General features: G+C 35.3%; 1 protein-coding gene across 1 annotated transcript in view; it reads right to left on the reverse strand.

The window, feature by feature from the left end:
- The window catches only part of CSTF3 (cleavage stimulation factor subunit 3), a 79,501-nt gene that overhangs the window by 48,257 nt on the left and 12,487 nt on the right, over positions 1-18,757 (reverse strand). Inside the window, exons 2-3 of the mRNA XM_066251235.1 lie at positions 13,577-13,678; positions 13,362-13,457 (exon numbers count right to left, since the gene is read on the reverse strand). Coding sequence (XP_066107332.1) covers positions 13,362-13,457; positions 13,577-13,678 — 198 coding nt within the window. The remainder of the gene's footprint in view (positions 1-13,361; positions 13,458-13,576; positions 13,679-18,757) is intronic.

Genomic DNA, 18,757 nt, shown 5'->3' on the forward strand with positions numbered 1-18,757 from the left:
CATCGGGGTTGAGCAAAAAAAAAAAAAAGCTCACCAGCTCAGACCTAAGGCTCCTGAGCAAGGGGTCACTCGGTCTGCTGAAGGCCCACGGTCAAGGCACATATGAGAAAGCAATCAATGAACTAAGGTGTCGCAACAAGAAACTGATGATTGATACTTATCTCTCTCCGTTCCTGTCTATCCCTCTCTCTGTCCCTGTACTGAATTACTAAAACTTGCTACTTCTGTATTCAAAATTCCTGCTATTTGAAATTAGACCCAAATATACTGCTTACAAAAATTAGGGCATATGTCAAAATGCATATGAAGCGATAAAATATCCCCTAATTTTTGTGAGCAGTGTACATGACTAAAAAAAAAAAGTTAAACTGTGAAGGGTAAAACTAAACAAATAGCTAAGTAGAATTTTAGAGCTAAGATTTTATTCAAACCATGAGATAAGGTTGCATAGAAGTGACCATGCCCTGTCATCTAACATATGTAGAAATTACATGTGTGTGTGTAGCTAAATGTTTTTTAAATGTAACCCAGAATCCTAATAGCTAGATAAGAATGCAAGAAATTCTTGAGCAAAGAATAAAGGAGTCATTTAATAACCTAGTATATACCTTTATGAGCTTTCGAAAGAGGTATTTTAGGTTCCTTAGATTAATTAGCATAGTGACTAGTGACTAGGAGTCTCAACACAAGAAATGAAATACCAGAGTACAAACCCTGCCTCTCCTACTTACTTCCTCGTAGCTTAACCTTTCATTTCGTTGTCCTTAGGAGAGCTATGTAAGATCTCTACATCTCAGAAAAGCTGAACATCAGAAGAAAAATGAAGGTTAACAGATACCTACCTCAAAAGGTAAAATGTGATAACCAGGTATTTCACGTAAGAACTACACAAAGTGCGCTTGACCAGGCGGTGGCACAGTGGATAGAGCGTTAGACTGGTATGTGGAGGACCAAGGTTCGAAACCCTGAGGTCGCCAGCTTGAGAGCGGGCTCATCTGGTTTGAGCAAAGTTCATCAGCTTGGACCCAAGGTCACCGGCTTGAGCAAGGGACTCGATCTGTTGAAGGCCCATAGTCAAGGCACATATGAGAAAGCAATCAATGAACAACTAAGATGTTACAACGAAAAACTGATGATTGATGCTTCTCATCTCTCTCCATTCCCGTCTGTCTGTCCCTATCTATCCCTCTCTCTGACTGTCTCTGTAAAAAAATAATAAATAAATAAACAGCTCCCATCTTTCTTTCCCTTTGTGGATGAATAAAAGAGAGAAAAAAAGAACTACACAGTGCCAAAATATAGTAAGCACCTATTATATAAATGTTATTACATGAGGAAAATAATCAGAAGAAAAATCATTATTAACAAGACAGAACTGAAAATAAACAATAGATTTTTAAAATGTAGACTTTTATCTCTTTACTTCTAAAACCCTATTCTAGATTATATTTTACCTTCAAAAATGTATCCCTCACATACTTTTCCTTATATAATAATGTTCACATATAATATTGTTTTCTGTAGTTCAGTAGTTTTGTAGATCTACACCTAAAATGTAACATAATTGAAAATCACCTGCTTACTTTTAGGAATCCCAGAACAGTTCCATATATATTTTGGGTAAGAGCCACAAAATATTTTAATTTATTGCAAATATTTATATATTTAAATTCACAGTAAGTTGCTTCTTAGTAGTAAAAACTATAAAAAATTCTCACCCCATTACTACTCAGTATTATATTAGTCTAAAGAAAACTTTTATTTGAACAGTTAAATAGGGAACTTTAGAAACAGTAAATCTGGGAGTTAGAAAAAGGTAAATATGAGCTGAATATTAAATTATACTAGAACACTACTACTGGTTCTTTTTAGTGTGATATTGTGTTTATGGAGAACAATATTCTTTATATAAGCAGAGAAAGTATTCACAACAAAACATAACACTGGGTCAAGGTGGAAGATGCACAAGTATCTACGATATTTATCCTACTTTTTTGTTTTAAAAATTTAGTAATAAAAAATTGGAGAGGGGAGAAGAGAGAGATTAAATAGCTTCCTTAAGGTCACAGTAATTTTCACAATAGAAGAAAAACCCTAGGTCACCATATTCCAAATTGTATTATTTCTCCACACTATCCATCATAGCATAACCCACATTTAAAAAAATAAATTCTTTAAATGTCTTTCTATGCTACAAAAATGATCAGGCCACTGTTTTAATAACACAGATATTGGGTAGAATTCTGAATCTACAGTTGAGGCACCTAGAAAATAACCAAACCACTATCTATATAAAAATTAAATCACAGGTGCTTATATAAATAAGTTCTTTTTAACTTGGAATGTGTTCTTTGAATGTAAACCTCACAACTATTCTGTGAACTGGAAAAATTAAAATTTACCATCTAATAACTTGCTTTCTGGAAAAGAATACTTTTATGGCTTAAGCATTCTTTAAATGCTAATAGAAACACTATTTTCTTCCAAGTTTTAACTTTCTAATGTATGCCTCAAACAAGAAATTAAAAAAAAATATTTGCAAACACAAATATTTATCTAGGTGATTTTTCTGACTTTCTAAACTGTTTTAAATGCAAAGATCCCATGATTCTTAAAAAACAAATCCTTATTTGAAAAAATATACCATTTGCTCAAGTAAGTAAATCAAAGATGATACTTATTTCTCATAGCCTACAGTGATTTTTTAATAAAAATATAAAACTAGTTTCTATATAACGGAACCAGTGGGGTAGTATTTTTTATCATCCCCATAAAACTTATGACAAAATTTAAAGGTATCACTGACAATATCTTATGTTTGAAAAACTGACATAACCGAAACTCAAATCCAGTAAGTCATCTTTTCTACCTATACTTACTAGTAAGCTGTTTCAAAGAAAAAAAAGTGGGGCAGGTAGAGAGAAGATAGTATTTACAATAGTTTTCAATAATCTAAAAGTTTGCATCATTAATAGAGTAATATTTACACTCAACAATAGACAAAAAAAACTCAGTAAAATGGAGTGAGCAGTTACTAAACTGGAAATGATTTTGTCTCAAAAATACTTCCCATTATTTTATCTTAAGAATACATTTATTAAAGCTGGGGAAGGTGAAACAAGGAAGGGCTTTATAAGAAGCAACAGAGAGAGTGTAAGGTGGGACTGCTTTGGTTGTCTAGAATGTTATAGGGTCTGACCTGCGCTTCCGCAGTGGAGAAAGCATTAACCTGGCATGCTGAGGAGGCCGGTTTGAATCCCAGGGTTTGCCTGGTCAAGGCACATATGGGAGTTGATGCTTCCTGCTCCTTCCCTTTCTCTCTCTCCTCTCTAAAATAAAGTCTTAAAATTTTTTGTAAATGTTATAGGAAATTGGGCCTAGGCAGAGCTACATGGTTCACTGGAAAGTCAGAAAAAAAGGGCCCTAAGATGCAGGTTCAGGTAGCCTTGGACCAGCTGGCGCTGCCTATTATTCCCCTGGTTCAAAGTCTCACGGGGACTTTCTGAGTTTAGGAGATGCATGCCTGAGAGGGAAGAACGGGTGGGCATGCTCCCAGGATGGAGAGAAGAGTGCATCTCCTGATTACTTTATTACAAAAAAATAAGTAATTATACATTGGAGAAAACAGTCAACAATGAAATCACCTATAAGGATTAAATGAACATCATGTACCTCAGGATGAAATAGAAAGGACACACAACCATTTGTAGTTTTTCAGCAGAACTGTACATAATCTGAATCTGAGGAAATATGAAACTTAAATCAACATCAAAGAAAACCAAAGACATGACAGCTATGTGCAATGGCCTTTACAAACTAAAAAAAAAAAATCTATAAAGATTACTTATATAATGAAAGAACATGGACTAAAGATTAAAATTCTATTGTTTCCTGAATTTCTTAAATTCTTATTTATGTATGAGAATATAGTCATTATTAGGAAATAAACAAGTGTTGAAAGGTCAGAATATATGCAACCAAATCTCCTATGGTACGGGAAAAAAATAGGCTGAAGCAGAAGCATATGCCAAATGCTAAAAACTGGTCAATGAAGGTGAAGTGTATACGGGAGTTCCCTACATTGTTTTTGCAACATTTTGGTTGTTTATATTTTAAAAATAAAAAAATTTAAATATACAGAAATTGCTTAAATAATAAAAATGTCATATTATAGCCTGCAAAAGCACTGCTCTGACTTGCCAGTCAACCTATAACAAAGCAGATTAAATGTGATCCCGTTATTGGCACACAATTTAAACCTTCAACTTGAAACAGTGATAATCTAAATACTGTTTTATGCATTTTCTGATTTACTAACATATCGTAAGAGAACCACAAACCTTGAAATTCACTTATTACACAGTAGTTAAAAATTATAATAAAAGGTAGATGAGGGAATTAAATGTACAAAAACAGATACCAAAACTTTTTGTTGGTAAATCCCCAAATACATTTAAGCTCCCTCCTACCACATAAGTCTATACTTTCAGAAGACATTTTATTAAGGTAACTTCATTTAAAAAAAATATTTACATTCTGTAAAATTTTGACATTAGAGTACTTTTACAAGTATCACTGGTGCTGAAATTTTTAATTATAACTAGAAATATAAAATTTACCTTTTTTCCTTCTTTCCCAAGTGACAGGAGGGGAGATAGAGACAGACTCCCACATGCAACCCTACTGGGATTCACCCAGCAACCCCGTCAGGGGCCGATGCTCTGGTCATCAGGGGTGATGCTTGCAACCAAGCTATTTTTAGCCCGAGACAGAGGCTCCACGGAGCCATCCTCAGTGGCCAGGGCTGATGTACTCGAATCAATTGAGCCATGGCTGTGGGAGAAGTGAAAGAGAGAGAGAAAGGAAGAATGGGGAAGCAGATGGTCACTTCCCCTGTGTGCCCTGACTAGGAGTTGAAACTGGGATGTCCACATGCCAGGCCAACCCTCTACCACTAAGCCAATGGGCCAGAGCCCAAGTTATATTTTTAAAATTTTATATTTTAGAAGTTATATTTTATTTAAAATCTGTTGCCTGACTGGTGATGGCACAGTGGATAGCATGGGATCACTGACATGATCCCATGGTGGCTAGACTGAGCAAGGGGTCACTGGCTCAGCTGGAGGCCCCTGGCCAAGGCACGTATGAGAAGCAATCAATGAACCACCAAAGAGCCTCAACTACAAATTGATGCTTCCCTCCTCTCTCCCTTCCTTTCTTGTTAAATATATAATAAAAACAAAAACGGGGGTGGGTGAGGAAGGGACTATCAAAAGTCAGTAAGGAAAAAGATATTTAAACAAGGGAACATGAGTTAAAATGGTTAATACTTATACTCATCTGTGTAGTAAAAACTTCAAAAATGGATAAAAACTTGACTACAGAAATATCTAGAAACTTCATTCCCACCTGTCAAAAGAATAGGGAGTACTTGTAAAGGCTAAAAACTAATTAAATGAATAGATGTTAGCTAATAATCTGAAATTATGATGTGGTATTCAGGTTTAAAAAATTCTAAAGGGGGCCCTGGCCGGTTGGCTCAGCGGTAGAGCGTCGGCTTGGCGTGCGGGGGGCCCGGGTTCGATTCCCGGCCAGGGCACATAGGAGAAGCGCCCATTTGCTTCTCCACCCCCCCTCCTTCCTCTCTGTCTCTCTCGTCCCCTCCCGCAGCCAAGGCTCCATTGGAGCAAAGATGGCCCGGGTGCTGGGGATGGCTCCTTGGCCTCTGCCCCAGGCGCTAGAGTGGCTCTGGTCACAGCAGAGCTACACCCCAGAGGGCAGAGCATCGCCCCTGGTGGGCATGCCGGGTGGATCCCGGTCGGGCGCATGTGGGAGTCTGTCTGACTGTCTCTCCCCGTTTCCAGCTTCAGAGGGGGGGGAAAAAAAAATTCTAAAGGGTAAGAGTTAGCTATCAATAAAAGCTGCAATAATTCTTTCAAGCCACCTTCTTCAGCCTAAGGGCCTTCTTAACACACAGGACTCCCTAAGAAGTTGCCTAAGAGTTTGGCACTTAGGTGATTATACAGGATGAGGAAAAAGTAGATTTATAGCTATGAATATGAGTTTAATCTTGCCTTATTAATTATTGTATTATTTTTCATGCAAACATCTGTGAATCTACTTTTGCCCCACACTATTGTTTACGGAGCCAGAAAATCAGGTGTCAAACCCAGAAATAAAATCAACAAGTAAAAAACTGTCAAGAACACAACCTGAATCCTGACTGCTGATCTCAGAAATAGTTATCATACTGTCAATAACACTATGAAGCACACAGGATTTGCCTCTAAGATGAACTGATTGATTTATATACTGACTGATAAATCACAACATGGTATAGTCAGAAGAATTATCCAGGAGTTCAATCATTTTATAGTCCAGTCCAGACAAGTTGAGGGAGTATTCTACAAGGTATGAAATATATTCACAGCAAACAGGATTCAAATGCTGCCCTGTAAAGCCTCAATTCCCAAAACTAACAGAAACACCTAACAGCATCAGATTCCATGTGTCCTTTCTTTGGAGACTGAGTCAGCAATACTGGTATACCAATTGCAAAGCTTGTTGTACATTTTAAATGCTTCCCAGGGAATACTAAAGCAGTCTAGTTTGTAAAGTTTGGGTTTAAGGGACAACAATCTCTTGATTTATTTTACTCATGTATAAAATAGGATGGCTAAACTAATTTATCTTCCAGCTTTAAACTTAACATCCACTTTGGCTGTAAATATGTAATACTTGCATATTCAGGGTTTGCTGAGTAGAAAAATTTTCACGGAAAACATCATTATGAAACGGTCAACTTTTTTCTCCAATTTCAATATGAAAAGTTACAGAAAAATCTCACCATAAAAGACCATTTCCCACTTTACTATGTGAGGTGATGAATGTTAACATTGCAATAATCATTTTGCAGTATGCACACATATCAAATTATTGTTGTATATCTTAAACTTATACAGTGTTATATCTCAATAAAACTGGAAAAGGGGTAAACCATTTCCCACATAGGAATCTTTAGACAATGACATACAATAATGCTATTACATGCCAGAGCTAAAATCTTGCATTAAAAAAAGTGTAATCAAACATGTTCTGTCATATGAAAAGTATTAGAAAGATTAAAAATAGCTTTCAGACTTTATCTTTAGACTATATCACATTTCAAATTATTCCAAAACTGTACTTTAATACTGTCTTTCACATATAACCCAGTCTTTATAAATATTACTATTTCCAAACAAAATTCTTCTTTAAAAGTCCCCTAGCATACAAAACCATAAAACTTGTATGCAACAGAACTAAATGACAAGATAACCTGGAAATGTTTTCTTTGAATATATGTACCCTGATTTATTGATGTCACCCCATTAAAATAAAATTTATATAAAAAAAACCCCATAAAACTTACCCACTGTTACGCTTTCCTGAGCCTTAAATAAAGCTGTTTAGTTTATCAACAAGTTGTATTCAAAGCAAATATTCATAATTTTGTTGATACTGTTGTGGACTGAACATGTGGGAGAAAAATTTATATACTACAATTGATTGTTACAGTATTTGTGTTCTGCTCCAAAGAGCAAAACTGTTTAAAATTTAAAAAATAAAATATTTATAAGCAAATAAATGCACTTTTCCTAATTTAGAAGTCTAGCTTTTGATATCACTAGTATTATTTGTCATCTTCATTTCTTAGAAGTACCCTGAACCAGACTCATACCAAATAGCTGTTTCCAAGTTGAAAGCACACAGTAAACAACTCTCCCCCCCACAATATACCTGTTAGAAAATAGTTGAGCCTTTGACTTCAAGAGTTTTTGTTAATGTTTTTTAAAGAGAAAGTCAACTAATTGCTACCTGGTTCCCTTATACTCAAGTTAGAACCAAAAATGCAGAGCACCCTAAAATGTTTTTCCTGTTAGAATTAGTTCTATATACAAATATGGGAATATGGGAGTTTTGAATTTTGATATTATGAAAGGCTTAAATATGTTTGTGTTTATTCATGGAGCCTATCTTTAATGCCTCTTCACAAAGGCATGGGAGGGAGTGTCTTATAACAAATTCCTTAAATCTATTGACTACAATGCCCAGTAATTTTAAGAAAACTATTAAGTATTGTATATTAAATGTTATGTTATTCCATAAATGCTCAATAAATTTTGAGTAAAACACTACCCACAGGAGAACTCCAAATTGCATGATCAAACAGCCCTTTTAAGTTTCACAACAAATTTTGGAATGTAGGTACTTTTTATTAAAATCTAGTCTCCACATTTTCAGAATATATCATAACTCTATTACACATACAAAAATAGAATATAAAAAAGCTGGGTTAAAAATTTAAGAGTATATGCAGAGGGAAAAATATGACCATTTTTATCAATGTTTATCAGTGACTGCAAAGATAATTTTGCTTTATAAAGTTAAGAAATATAAAGGTAATCAGATTGACCTGTGCAAGGTTTTGTTTAAAAGTAAGTCTACATTTCATATAAAATAATAAACTACCTACATGATACAAAGAATATAATATAAGATTTTTAAAAAAGGAATCTCTTATCTAAATTAACTATGTCCTTTTGTAAACAGTTTATTATGCAATGCCTTTGGGTGAAGAGAAAAGATTCTCAGGGGAAAATATATAATAGACCATGTTAGAAATGACAACACCTAAACATCTATGCTACGAGAAGGCAAAGTGGATAAGACATAAAAGAACCAAAAATAGAAGTTTCCTACTTACAGTAGTAAACATGAAAATATATTTTTAAAAATAGTATGTAATTACTCAAAGCACTCTCAGATATTTTATCACTCCATTCTGTTTGCAAATAATTTGTTTTCTTTTACACCCCTATACTACATTATATATGCATTTAAGAAACTACAGAGAATATTGTTATTTTAGAATACAATCTGAATAATCACACAGACATGGACCAACATTTATTACAAACAGGAAAGGAGCAATCTATAGGAAAAAGAGTACAAATATTATTTTTAAAGGTTGCAAGCTGAAGAATATATAATCTATATGATAATGCAATAATTTTATCTGCATTTAAAAAATCACATTGCTCAATATATACAGAACATTAAAATACAGTTTAAACTGCTACTTAGAGGCATTAAAACAGTAAAGACAGTGGAGTTTATTTCAAGTTAGGTCACTCATGTTCCATCCTGAGTTCACTTCCATTTTCCAAGAAGAAAGGTACTTTTAGTCATTTTTCCCAAGTAGAAAGGTTATTTTGAAAAAATTGAAAATGTATACTTTATAACCCATTATTTGCATGAAAAGGTATTCATGTTTTTTAGAAAAAGCGACCAATTCTTTATATACTTTGTGTGTATGTATTTTTCTGAAGTGAGAAGTGGGGAGGCAGTCAGACAGACTCCAGCATGTGCCCAACTGGGATCCACCCAGCATGTCCACCAGGGGGCGAAGCTCTACCCATCTGGGGCATTGCTCCACTGCAATCTGAGCCATTCTAGCGTCTGAGGCAGAGGCCATGGAGCCATCCTCACTGCCCGGGCCAACTTTGCTCCAATGGAGCCTTGGCTGCAGGAGGGAAAGAGAGAGATAGACAGGAAGGAGAGGGGGGGAAGGGTGGAGAAGCAGATGGGCGCTTCTCCTGTGTGCCCTGGCTGACGCTCTACCATTGAGCCAACCAACCAGGACCTATATACTTTTATTAAAGAATTACAGCTCCCACAGACAGTAAGATATATTGTAGCTATTACCAGCAGTATCACCTTCATTTGTCCTTCAGCTACCAATAAAAAACATATTTTCAAAGGAAATTTTCTTATTAATGTGGCCCAATTAAAAAAAAATTACTTTTAACTATAAGATATCTTACATGCTGTCACACTGACTACCTAGCTACAGGGAAAGCTGTAATCATAAAGGGGAAAATTTTAAAATAATATAGCAAAACTAAGAACTTTCTCCATTTTGTGATACTTAGTGACCCTTCTGACCACTTTAAAAAGTAGTTCTTTAGAGAGCTTGGAGGCTCTGATGGGATATTCCACTGAACTCGTGTTTAAAAACTGACACTTCTCAAACTCAAAAATACAGTACACTGCAGATTTAAGAAACCCATTTATCAACTAAATGGCTACAGATGTATTAAAAACTATTAAGTTTACTTTAAAACTAACTAGCAGCAAATGTATTTTCATATAACAATCACAATTAGACTATATCTGATAACTATTTCACTTTAAAATTAGTCATATAATTGTTTGTTCTTATGAGTTATATCATGTACACTAGCAGATTTGGAATTCAAGAGTAAAGAAATAATTCTCACATACCTGAGGCAAAATGTGATTGCCCATACAGTCAGTCATGAGCTGCTTAACAATAGGCATACTGAGAAATAGAGTGTTAGGTGATTTTGTTATTGTGCAAACTACAGTGCACTTACTCAAACCTAGATGGTCTAGTCCACTACATAACTGAGCTACGTTACACCACCATCGTATATGCGGTCTGTCAACCAAAATGTCGTAATGTGGCACATGACTGTACAATACATACAACACTGAAGTAATTTGGCGTAATTTTGAAATTATGTAAACACCAATACAAAGATGTTGGTCTTAAATGCGCTTCCATTAGAACCATAGAATTTTACCTCCAACATTTTCTATGCTTTAGCAAAAAAAATTAAAATAAACAAAAGATAATGAATTAAGGATGACACGTTAAAGCTCAAATTTCACACAAGCATCCAGTATCTGCTAAATGATCACTGATAAAAAAAAAGCTGACATACTGGCAAATATTTTAAAATATCAGATTAGTGTTATTAACATTTTAACTTCAAACTTAAAAGTAAAAAAACTCTTTTTGCATCACTTTAATCTTAAGTAATATTTACAAGAAATTTCTCTGGGGAAGCAAATCATCTCTTGTTATGGAAGATGTATGTTTTTCTATTAGAGAAGAACTAAATGTATTTGGACAAGTTGGTTTAGCCGAATGTAAATAAATGAAACATCACAATTTTCCCACCATGAAGTACTGAGTTACAACAAATATATCAATAAAACTTTATTTTCTTGAGAGTGCACACAGGATATTATGTAAACACTGTTAGTACTACCTTTGATATAAAGACATTCTTATTATTACTTTAGATTTTAATGTATTATGAATAGGTTGTGTCTTCACAGAAATATTAAAGGCCACGTTGGGTGATATAGCCAAAGAAAATTTTATCATTTCACAGTCTAAACAAGGTACAAAATGTGAGAATTATAAAAAATAAAGAGTAAATCAGGAAAGAGAAAAACACAGTTCAGAATATGTATTTCTGAAATCAAGATTCAATTTAATCTTACTTAACTCCTAAACCAGAAATAAAAATGTTTACAAAATACAAAATATGTTCTTTAACATTTTTTTCTCAGAAGATGTTTTATACATACATTCATGTTTGTGTGTATGTGTATAAAATAACTGCAATCATTACCAACTAAACAAATCAGGCAACTGCTAGCAGCTCTGAAGTATTGTATGAAACGAGTCTGACACTTAAACAACTTTCAGCCCCTTGGAATAACATCTTGTTTTAGAATTCTTTTTGAGAATGCAGTTTATATTTTTAGTTAGGAAATGGCTTTATACTCATTGTGTTTATATTAAGGATAGAATATCTAATTGCTAATTTCACTTTAACTTGAGCTGTAATAAAAAACATGAATAATGACTGGGTATTTGAAAACTGAAAGATATTTCTAAAATTCAGAAAGTACTATTTCATTATATAAAAAAAACACACACAAAAAAACCTATTATACACCAGTGATGTTCATTTCTGATGAGTGTGCATATAAGCTGTGTTTGTCAAGTCAAACTGGAACGCAGACCAAATACAGGTGATTCAGGTTCCTTGCTTTTTAATGAGTATACAAAGCAGCACTGGTTTCAGCATACGTCAGATAGAACTATTCACTCACCTGGTAAATTTCGTGCCAGGTTACTCTGATGATTAAATATATTAAGAAAAGAAATAGTCCCAAAGGGTAAGTGGCAAAACCTTAAGGACATGGTCCTGGGCCCAAACCACAACCAGACTCCACATAAGGTACAATCTCTCTCACATAACAAACATACACACACATACCACAAATACAATCACATACAAAAAATTTAACACACACACAATGTTCCTGCTATTGTCCAGTAATTCTCCCACTCCCAAAGTAATACGATACAAACTTTATCATAAATACACTGAGTACACTGTAGCCTCCACTTAAAGCTGCTGTTGGTTTAGTCTAGTCTGAGAAAAACACATCACAGGTAACAACACCGTGTTGTGTTGCAATCTGTTCAGTATCGCTGATGACTAAAGCCCTTTGAACAGGTCCAAAACAGACCCACATATTATCAAATTTTAGCTGTGGAAAATATGATGAGGCTGCAGTGTACTTGGATTATGTTGAGAATTTATATTACAAAATTAATATTTTAAATAAGACTACTTCAGAAGTTATAAAAAGAAATGGATAACACTTTCAGTTTAATGTAGATATCAGGTATGCCCAGCTCACCCCCTTCCATCCTATTTATAACCTAAAAAATGATTACTTGGTGCCAATTGTTACCAACACATTAATGCTTTATCATTTTGACTGCTAATTCCAGTCTTCAAAAATGAACATCCTCTTCTAATTAAGAATGGGGCCCTAATTCTTTAAAATAAACATGCTCGACATCAAATATCAAGACAGAAAGCAATTTTTAAAAAGTATTGTGGTGTAAACTATGATTACGCAGGTTTAAGCCTCATTAGCTTATCCCTGTATAATGTAAACTCTTTCCTACAGAAAAAATTTTTCTCTAAATTATTGAAGTGCTTACCATGTATTTTCATGAAATTAAAATCTGAAATAACTTTTCATCTAAATGTTGCATTTTACCAGAGACATTTAAAATACCCTATGAAACTAAGTTAACATTTCTGTATTTTCTTATACCGGTAGTTCATATTTTTGTAAGCAGGAATAAAAAGAAAAATGAGTTCTAAATAAATGACACAGGAGGCAATAAATTGACACATGACAAGTAAATAAAAGGCTAAAGCACTCCAATACCATTGAAACTGTTTTAATGTTGTTGCAACTGCAAAATGCAACAATCATCAGCTTGTAAAGACCCAAATTTCAAAAATTCATTTTAATTACTCCTTCATACCTATTTTACAAAATAAAGGCGAGAGACATTTAAATCCTCCTTGTCCAAGTTGTGCCATCTATGTTCCTAACTTGTTTTTACCACTACAGTGTATGCTACAATTCCCATCAGATGCTATATAAGAAAAATAAAATAAAATATTAACCTCTGCTTCAATGTACAGTTTCCAGAATCTGCCAGAACTGGGGAACTGGGCAACAAGGCGTTCGTAAGTCTTCCGAGCTTTGTCTATAGGTTGATTCTAAAATTGAAAACCAATAAACGGCATTTACAATAGTAGTATTATAAAAATAATTACTGCAGAACCAAGTAGTGTGATTGGACCCATAGAGAAGGAAATGTAATCCTATATCACTAAACCTGTGCCTCTCGAATGAGAATGCTCCAAGCGTCAAGGTCATATGGATTCTCTTCTAATTTCTTTTCGGCTTTCTTCACTTTCTCTGGGACATACTCAGCTGCCTGGAGGGAAAAAATAACAAACTGAAGTTACTGTTTTAAAACTCTCATGTCTAATTTAATTCGAGTACAGCACAATATATCAGTTCCTGGATACAATATCACAAGACAAAGTATAAAAATGTCCTCTTTATAAGAGAGATCTACATTTTCTATTACCTATGTTATCACAAGTCAATTGAATAAAATCAAAATCAAGTAATCACGTACTTTTACAAGATATTTTAATATTTAAATAAACCCATCTTTTACATTAAATACTACAGAACAGCAGTTCTCAAATTCTGGTCTCAGGACACTTGTATACTCTGAAAAATTACTGAATGGGTCAAAAAAGCTCTTGTTTATGTGGTCTCTTTTAATGTTTTCATTTTATTAGAAATTAAAACTGAGCCTGACCAGGCGGTGGCGCAGTGGACAGAGCATCAGACTGGGATGCAGACGACCCAGGTTCGAGACCCTGAGGTCGCCAGCTTGAGCGCGGGATCATCTGGTTTGAGAAAAGCTCACCAGCTTGAGCCCAAGGTCACTGGCTCGAGCAAAGGGTTACTGGGTCTGCTGAAGGCCCACCAAGGCACATATGAGAAATCAATCAATGAACAACTAAGGTGCTGCAACGAAGAACTGATGCTTCTCATCTCTCTCCCCTCCTGTCTGTCCCTATCTGTCCCTCTCTCTGACTCTCTCTGTCTCTGTCACAAGAAAAAAAAAAAAACAAAAAAGAAGAAATTAAAACTGAGAATAACCTGGCCTGTGGTGGCACAGTGAATAAAGCATCAACCTGGAACACTGAGGTCACGGGTTTGAAACCCTGTGTTTGCCTGATCAAGGCACATAAGGGAGTTGATGCTTCCTGCTCCTCTCCACTTTCTCTCTCCCTTCTCTCTAAAATGAATAAAATCTTTAAAAAAAATTAAAACAGAAAAATGGTATTTATTCATTTGTTTATGTTCAAATAAAATTATTTACATACTAGTAACATTTTAATTAAAAACCACTAAGATTCAATGAGAATATACTTGTTTTACCTATTTATAAATATGTTTAATGCCTGATTTTAAAATGTAGCTGGATTTTCTTATCTGCTTCTGCATTCAATTTGCTATATCACATCATGTAAAAATTTCACTATACACTCATAAAAGGTTAAGAGTGATAAAGGCAAATGATGCCTTAAATTTATTATAAAAGTTTGAACTCATAGATCCTCTGAAAGTCTTAGTAACCCCCAGGGTCCCTGGACCAACTTTGAGAAACACTGCTATAGTGCATTCATCCTGAGCCACAAAGAGAAAGCATTGAAAGAACATGAAAATCTTATTTTGATGTAAAAGTTTTAAAAAGGTGACTCACAAATTTTATATATGGTATAATGAAAACTATAAAATAAATCTTCACTAAAAGATTGTACTAAAATGTTTAGTAATCATGTGGGTGATGGATGATGGAAATATAAGGTGATTCTCCCCATATATCTTTTGATATTTTCTAAAGCCTTTAATAAGGTAGTTGTTCTTAAATTATAGAAATACAATCTTAATAGTAGCTAGCAGTTGTTCAGAATACTACTGAGTACCACAAAAAAAGTGATTCACAGTAAGTCATATGTATATTAATTCATACAAAGTTTTAGGCCACCTTTTTGCAGAATTTCTGGAAATCTATAATATGACCCTATGTGTCAATATTAAGAAGGAAGAGTAAGGGTAGCATTGTCTTTAACACTTTTTCTTTTTCTTTTTAGTGGCAATATCTCATAGAACAAGTCAGTCAAAATAAACAAGTTTGAAGTCATATATTTAGGAAAAATGTTACCTAGGGAAAACATACTTTTCTTTAAAATAAATTACCTTCTACCACTAATAAATATACATTCTATTTATTTATTTAAGCAAACGAGAGAGAGACAGACAAATGGACAGACAGGGACAGAGATGAGAAACATCAACTCTGGCCCTGGCCGGTTGGCTCAGTGGTAGTGTCGGCCTGGCGTGCAGGAGCCCCGGGTTCAATTCCCGGCCAGGGCACACAAGGGAAGTACCCATCTGCTTCTCCACCCCTCCCCCTCTCCTTCCTCTCTGTCTCTCTCTTCCCCTCCCGCAGCCAAGGCTCCATTGGAGCAAAGTTGGCCCGGGCGCTGAGGATGGCTCTGTGGCCTCTGCCTCAGGCGCTAAAGTGGCTCTGGACGCAGTAGAGCGACGCCCCAGAGGGGCAGAGCATCGCCCCCTGGTGGGCATGCCGGATGGATCCTGGTCGGGCGCATGCGGGAGTCTGACTGCCTCCCCGTTTCCAGCTTCGGAAAAAAATGCATAAAAAAAGAGAAACATCAACTAGTTGTGGCGCGTTTTAGTTGTTCACAGATTGCTTTCTCATACGTGCCTTGACCAGGGGCTCCAGCTGAGCAAGTGACCCCCTTGCTCAAGCCAGCGACCTTGTGGTTTTCGAACCTGGGTCCTCAGCATCCAGGTCAATGTTCTATCTACTGACTCAGTGCCTGGTGAGGCAAATACACATTTATTTATAGAAAAACAAAACAAAACATCTTTCAAAAGACTAACGTACTTTTCTATCAAAATTATTAATATAAAAAGCTTTATAAATAGTTTGCTCAAAATACTAAAAACTGGTAAAGTTTAATGAGTAAAATGGCACAGTAAAACAGTTTGGTAATGGTTACAATAAAGGCGACATTTCAAATCAGAATGATAGATTATTCCAAGTATGTTGTTAGAATAAATACAGTCATTTGTTAGAATAACTGCAAAGTCAACTTTGTCAAAATAAAGCTGAATTCCTATTTTACCCTTTCTACCAAAATAAAAATTAGGTAGCTCAAAGACTTGAACATTAAAAACAGGAAAACAGGAAAGAACTAGAGAAAAGCGTACTGAAATTTATCTCTGCAAGAAAAAGCCTCTTCAGAAGCCTTTGAAAAAGATAACTTAATTCATTAAGTTTAAATTTGTGTCAATAAATAAATAAACAAACTTGTGTACAAAAAAATTATAATCAAAGTCCAAAGACAAACTTAAAAGATCCTCAACACACTGGCCGACTACTAAAATTTACTAATAAAGTCCAGTCAACAAAAAAGCAGCAACTAAAAAAGAAAGTATTCAAACTGTTCCTAGAAAAAAGTAACAACAAACTTCACTCAAAAAAATACTAATGTAAACATAAGACAGATCAAGTGTTTTATAATTAACATTGCATTGGGAAGAGTAAGTAGAAACAGACATTCTCACATTGTTGACAGGATCAAGTAGTAATACTGATCAAAATTTAAATTTAATATGAATGTCTGGCCCTGAATTCCACTTCTGCCAACATCTCTTACTGTACAGGTATATTGAATAGTTACCTGTAGGCTATTTATTGGCATAAGACTAGAAGTAATTTAAATAATCATGAATAGAAAAACCGCTTAAATATTATCATGGAATTTGTTCTCACTAAAAACAAGGTCTATAGTTAGTAACATGGATCTCCATAATACTGTTTTTAAAAAAAAGCGGGGGTAGGCTGGGGAGACACAAAGACACACATACAAATACGTACACTCACTTTTTATTGTATCTCTTCTCATGTTTGAATTTTTACTATTCACCTGAGAAATATTTGTTCAAAGCCTAGTATATGCTAGACACTGTTGAAAGGACACTTGGGATACAGCAAAACAGACTTCTTTCAAAAGCGTTTACTTCTTGAAAAAACAAACTTTAAAGGATCCTAATTTATAAGATTCCAACCATATACGATAAAATAAGCTAATCTGATACAAGATGTTTAAATCGGGAACTAAAGAACTGTTAATACTTGACTTGCTTTAGCCAAAGTTAATGATTAGTGTTTCAAAGCAGCTGGATGGGAAAGCAAATTACTCAAGATTCACTTGCTGAAAATTAACCAACCAAACTAGATAATGTATACTACAACCTGTAAAAGAACAGAGAAAATTCAGAAGATAGCATCTAAATTCTGACCAGCATAATCACAGCAAGTATAAATGTCTCCTTACTAAAATAAAGCCATTATTCTACTGGCAGCACACTGGAATCAACTGGGGGAAAGGTGATTTGAAAAGATGCACAAGCCTCACCACTGATGAAGTAAATCAGAATCCCTACAACTGGGACTGGAACATCACCCTTTTAAAAAACTGATTAGAGAGAAGGGGAGAGATACTTGTTGTTTCACTTATTTATGCATTCTTTGGTTGATTCTTTTATGTTCCCTGACTGAGGATTGAGCTGGAAACCTTGGTGCATCAGAACACTCTAACCAACTGAGCTACCTACCTGGCCAGGGCCAGAACATCTCTATTAAAAAAATGAAAAGGCCCTGGCGGTGGCTCAGTGGATAGAGTGTCAGCCTGGTGTATGGACATCCGGGTTCGATTCCCAGTCAGGACACACAGGAAAGGCAACTATCTGCTTTTCTTCCTCTCCCCCACCCTCAGCTAGTGGCTTGATTGGTTCAAGCATGGCCCTTGGCACTGAGGATAGCTCTACCAGTCTGAGCACATCAGCCTCAGGTGCTAAAAACAGCTCGGTACTCAAGCACCAGTCCAAGACAGGGTTGAGGTGCATACAGGAGTCTGTCTCACTATCTCCCCTCCTTTCACCTAAAAATAAATAAATAAAAAGAAAAAAAACAAACAAACCCAAACTCTCCAAGTTGTTCTAATATGCAGCCTCAGTTGAAAACTATGGCTTTAAAGGCTTCCTAACCTTTCTCGGTGGCATGGAACTCTCAAAGTACTACGTAAAGACAATGGACCTTTTCTCAGAATAATATTTTTTCTTTTAGAGAGAGAGACAGAGAGAGGGACAGACATGGACAGACAGGCAGGAAGGGAGAGAGATGAGAAGCACTAATCTTTGTTGTGGCACTGGCACCTTAGTCGTTCTTTGACTGCTTTCTCGTACGTGTGATGACCAGGGCGCTATTTGCTCAAGCCAGTGACCTTGGGCTTCAAGCCAGCAACTACGGGGTCATATCTATGACCCCACGTTCAAGCCAGTGAGCCATGTTCAAGCCACGGACCTCAGGATTTCAAACCTGGGTCCTCTGTGTCCCAGG

The sequence above is a fragment of the Saccopteryx bilineata genome, chromosome 1 (genome assembly GCF_036850765.1).
Source record: "Saccopteryx bilineata isolate mSacBil1 chromosome 1, mSacBil1_pri_phased_curated, whole genome shotgun sequence".
NCBI lineage: Eukaryota > Metazoa > Chordata > Mammalia > Chiroptera > Emballonuridae > Saccopteryx > Saccopteryx bilineata.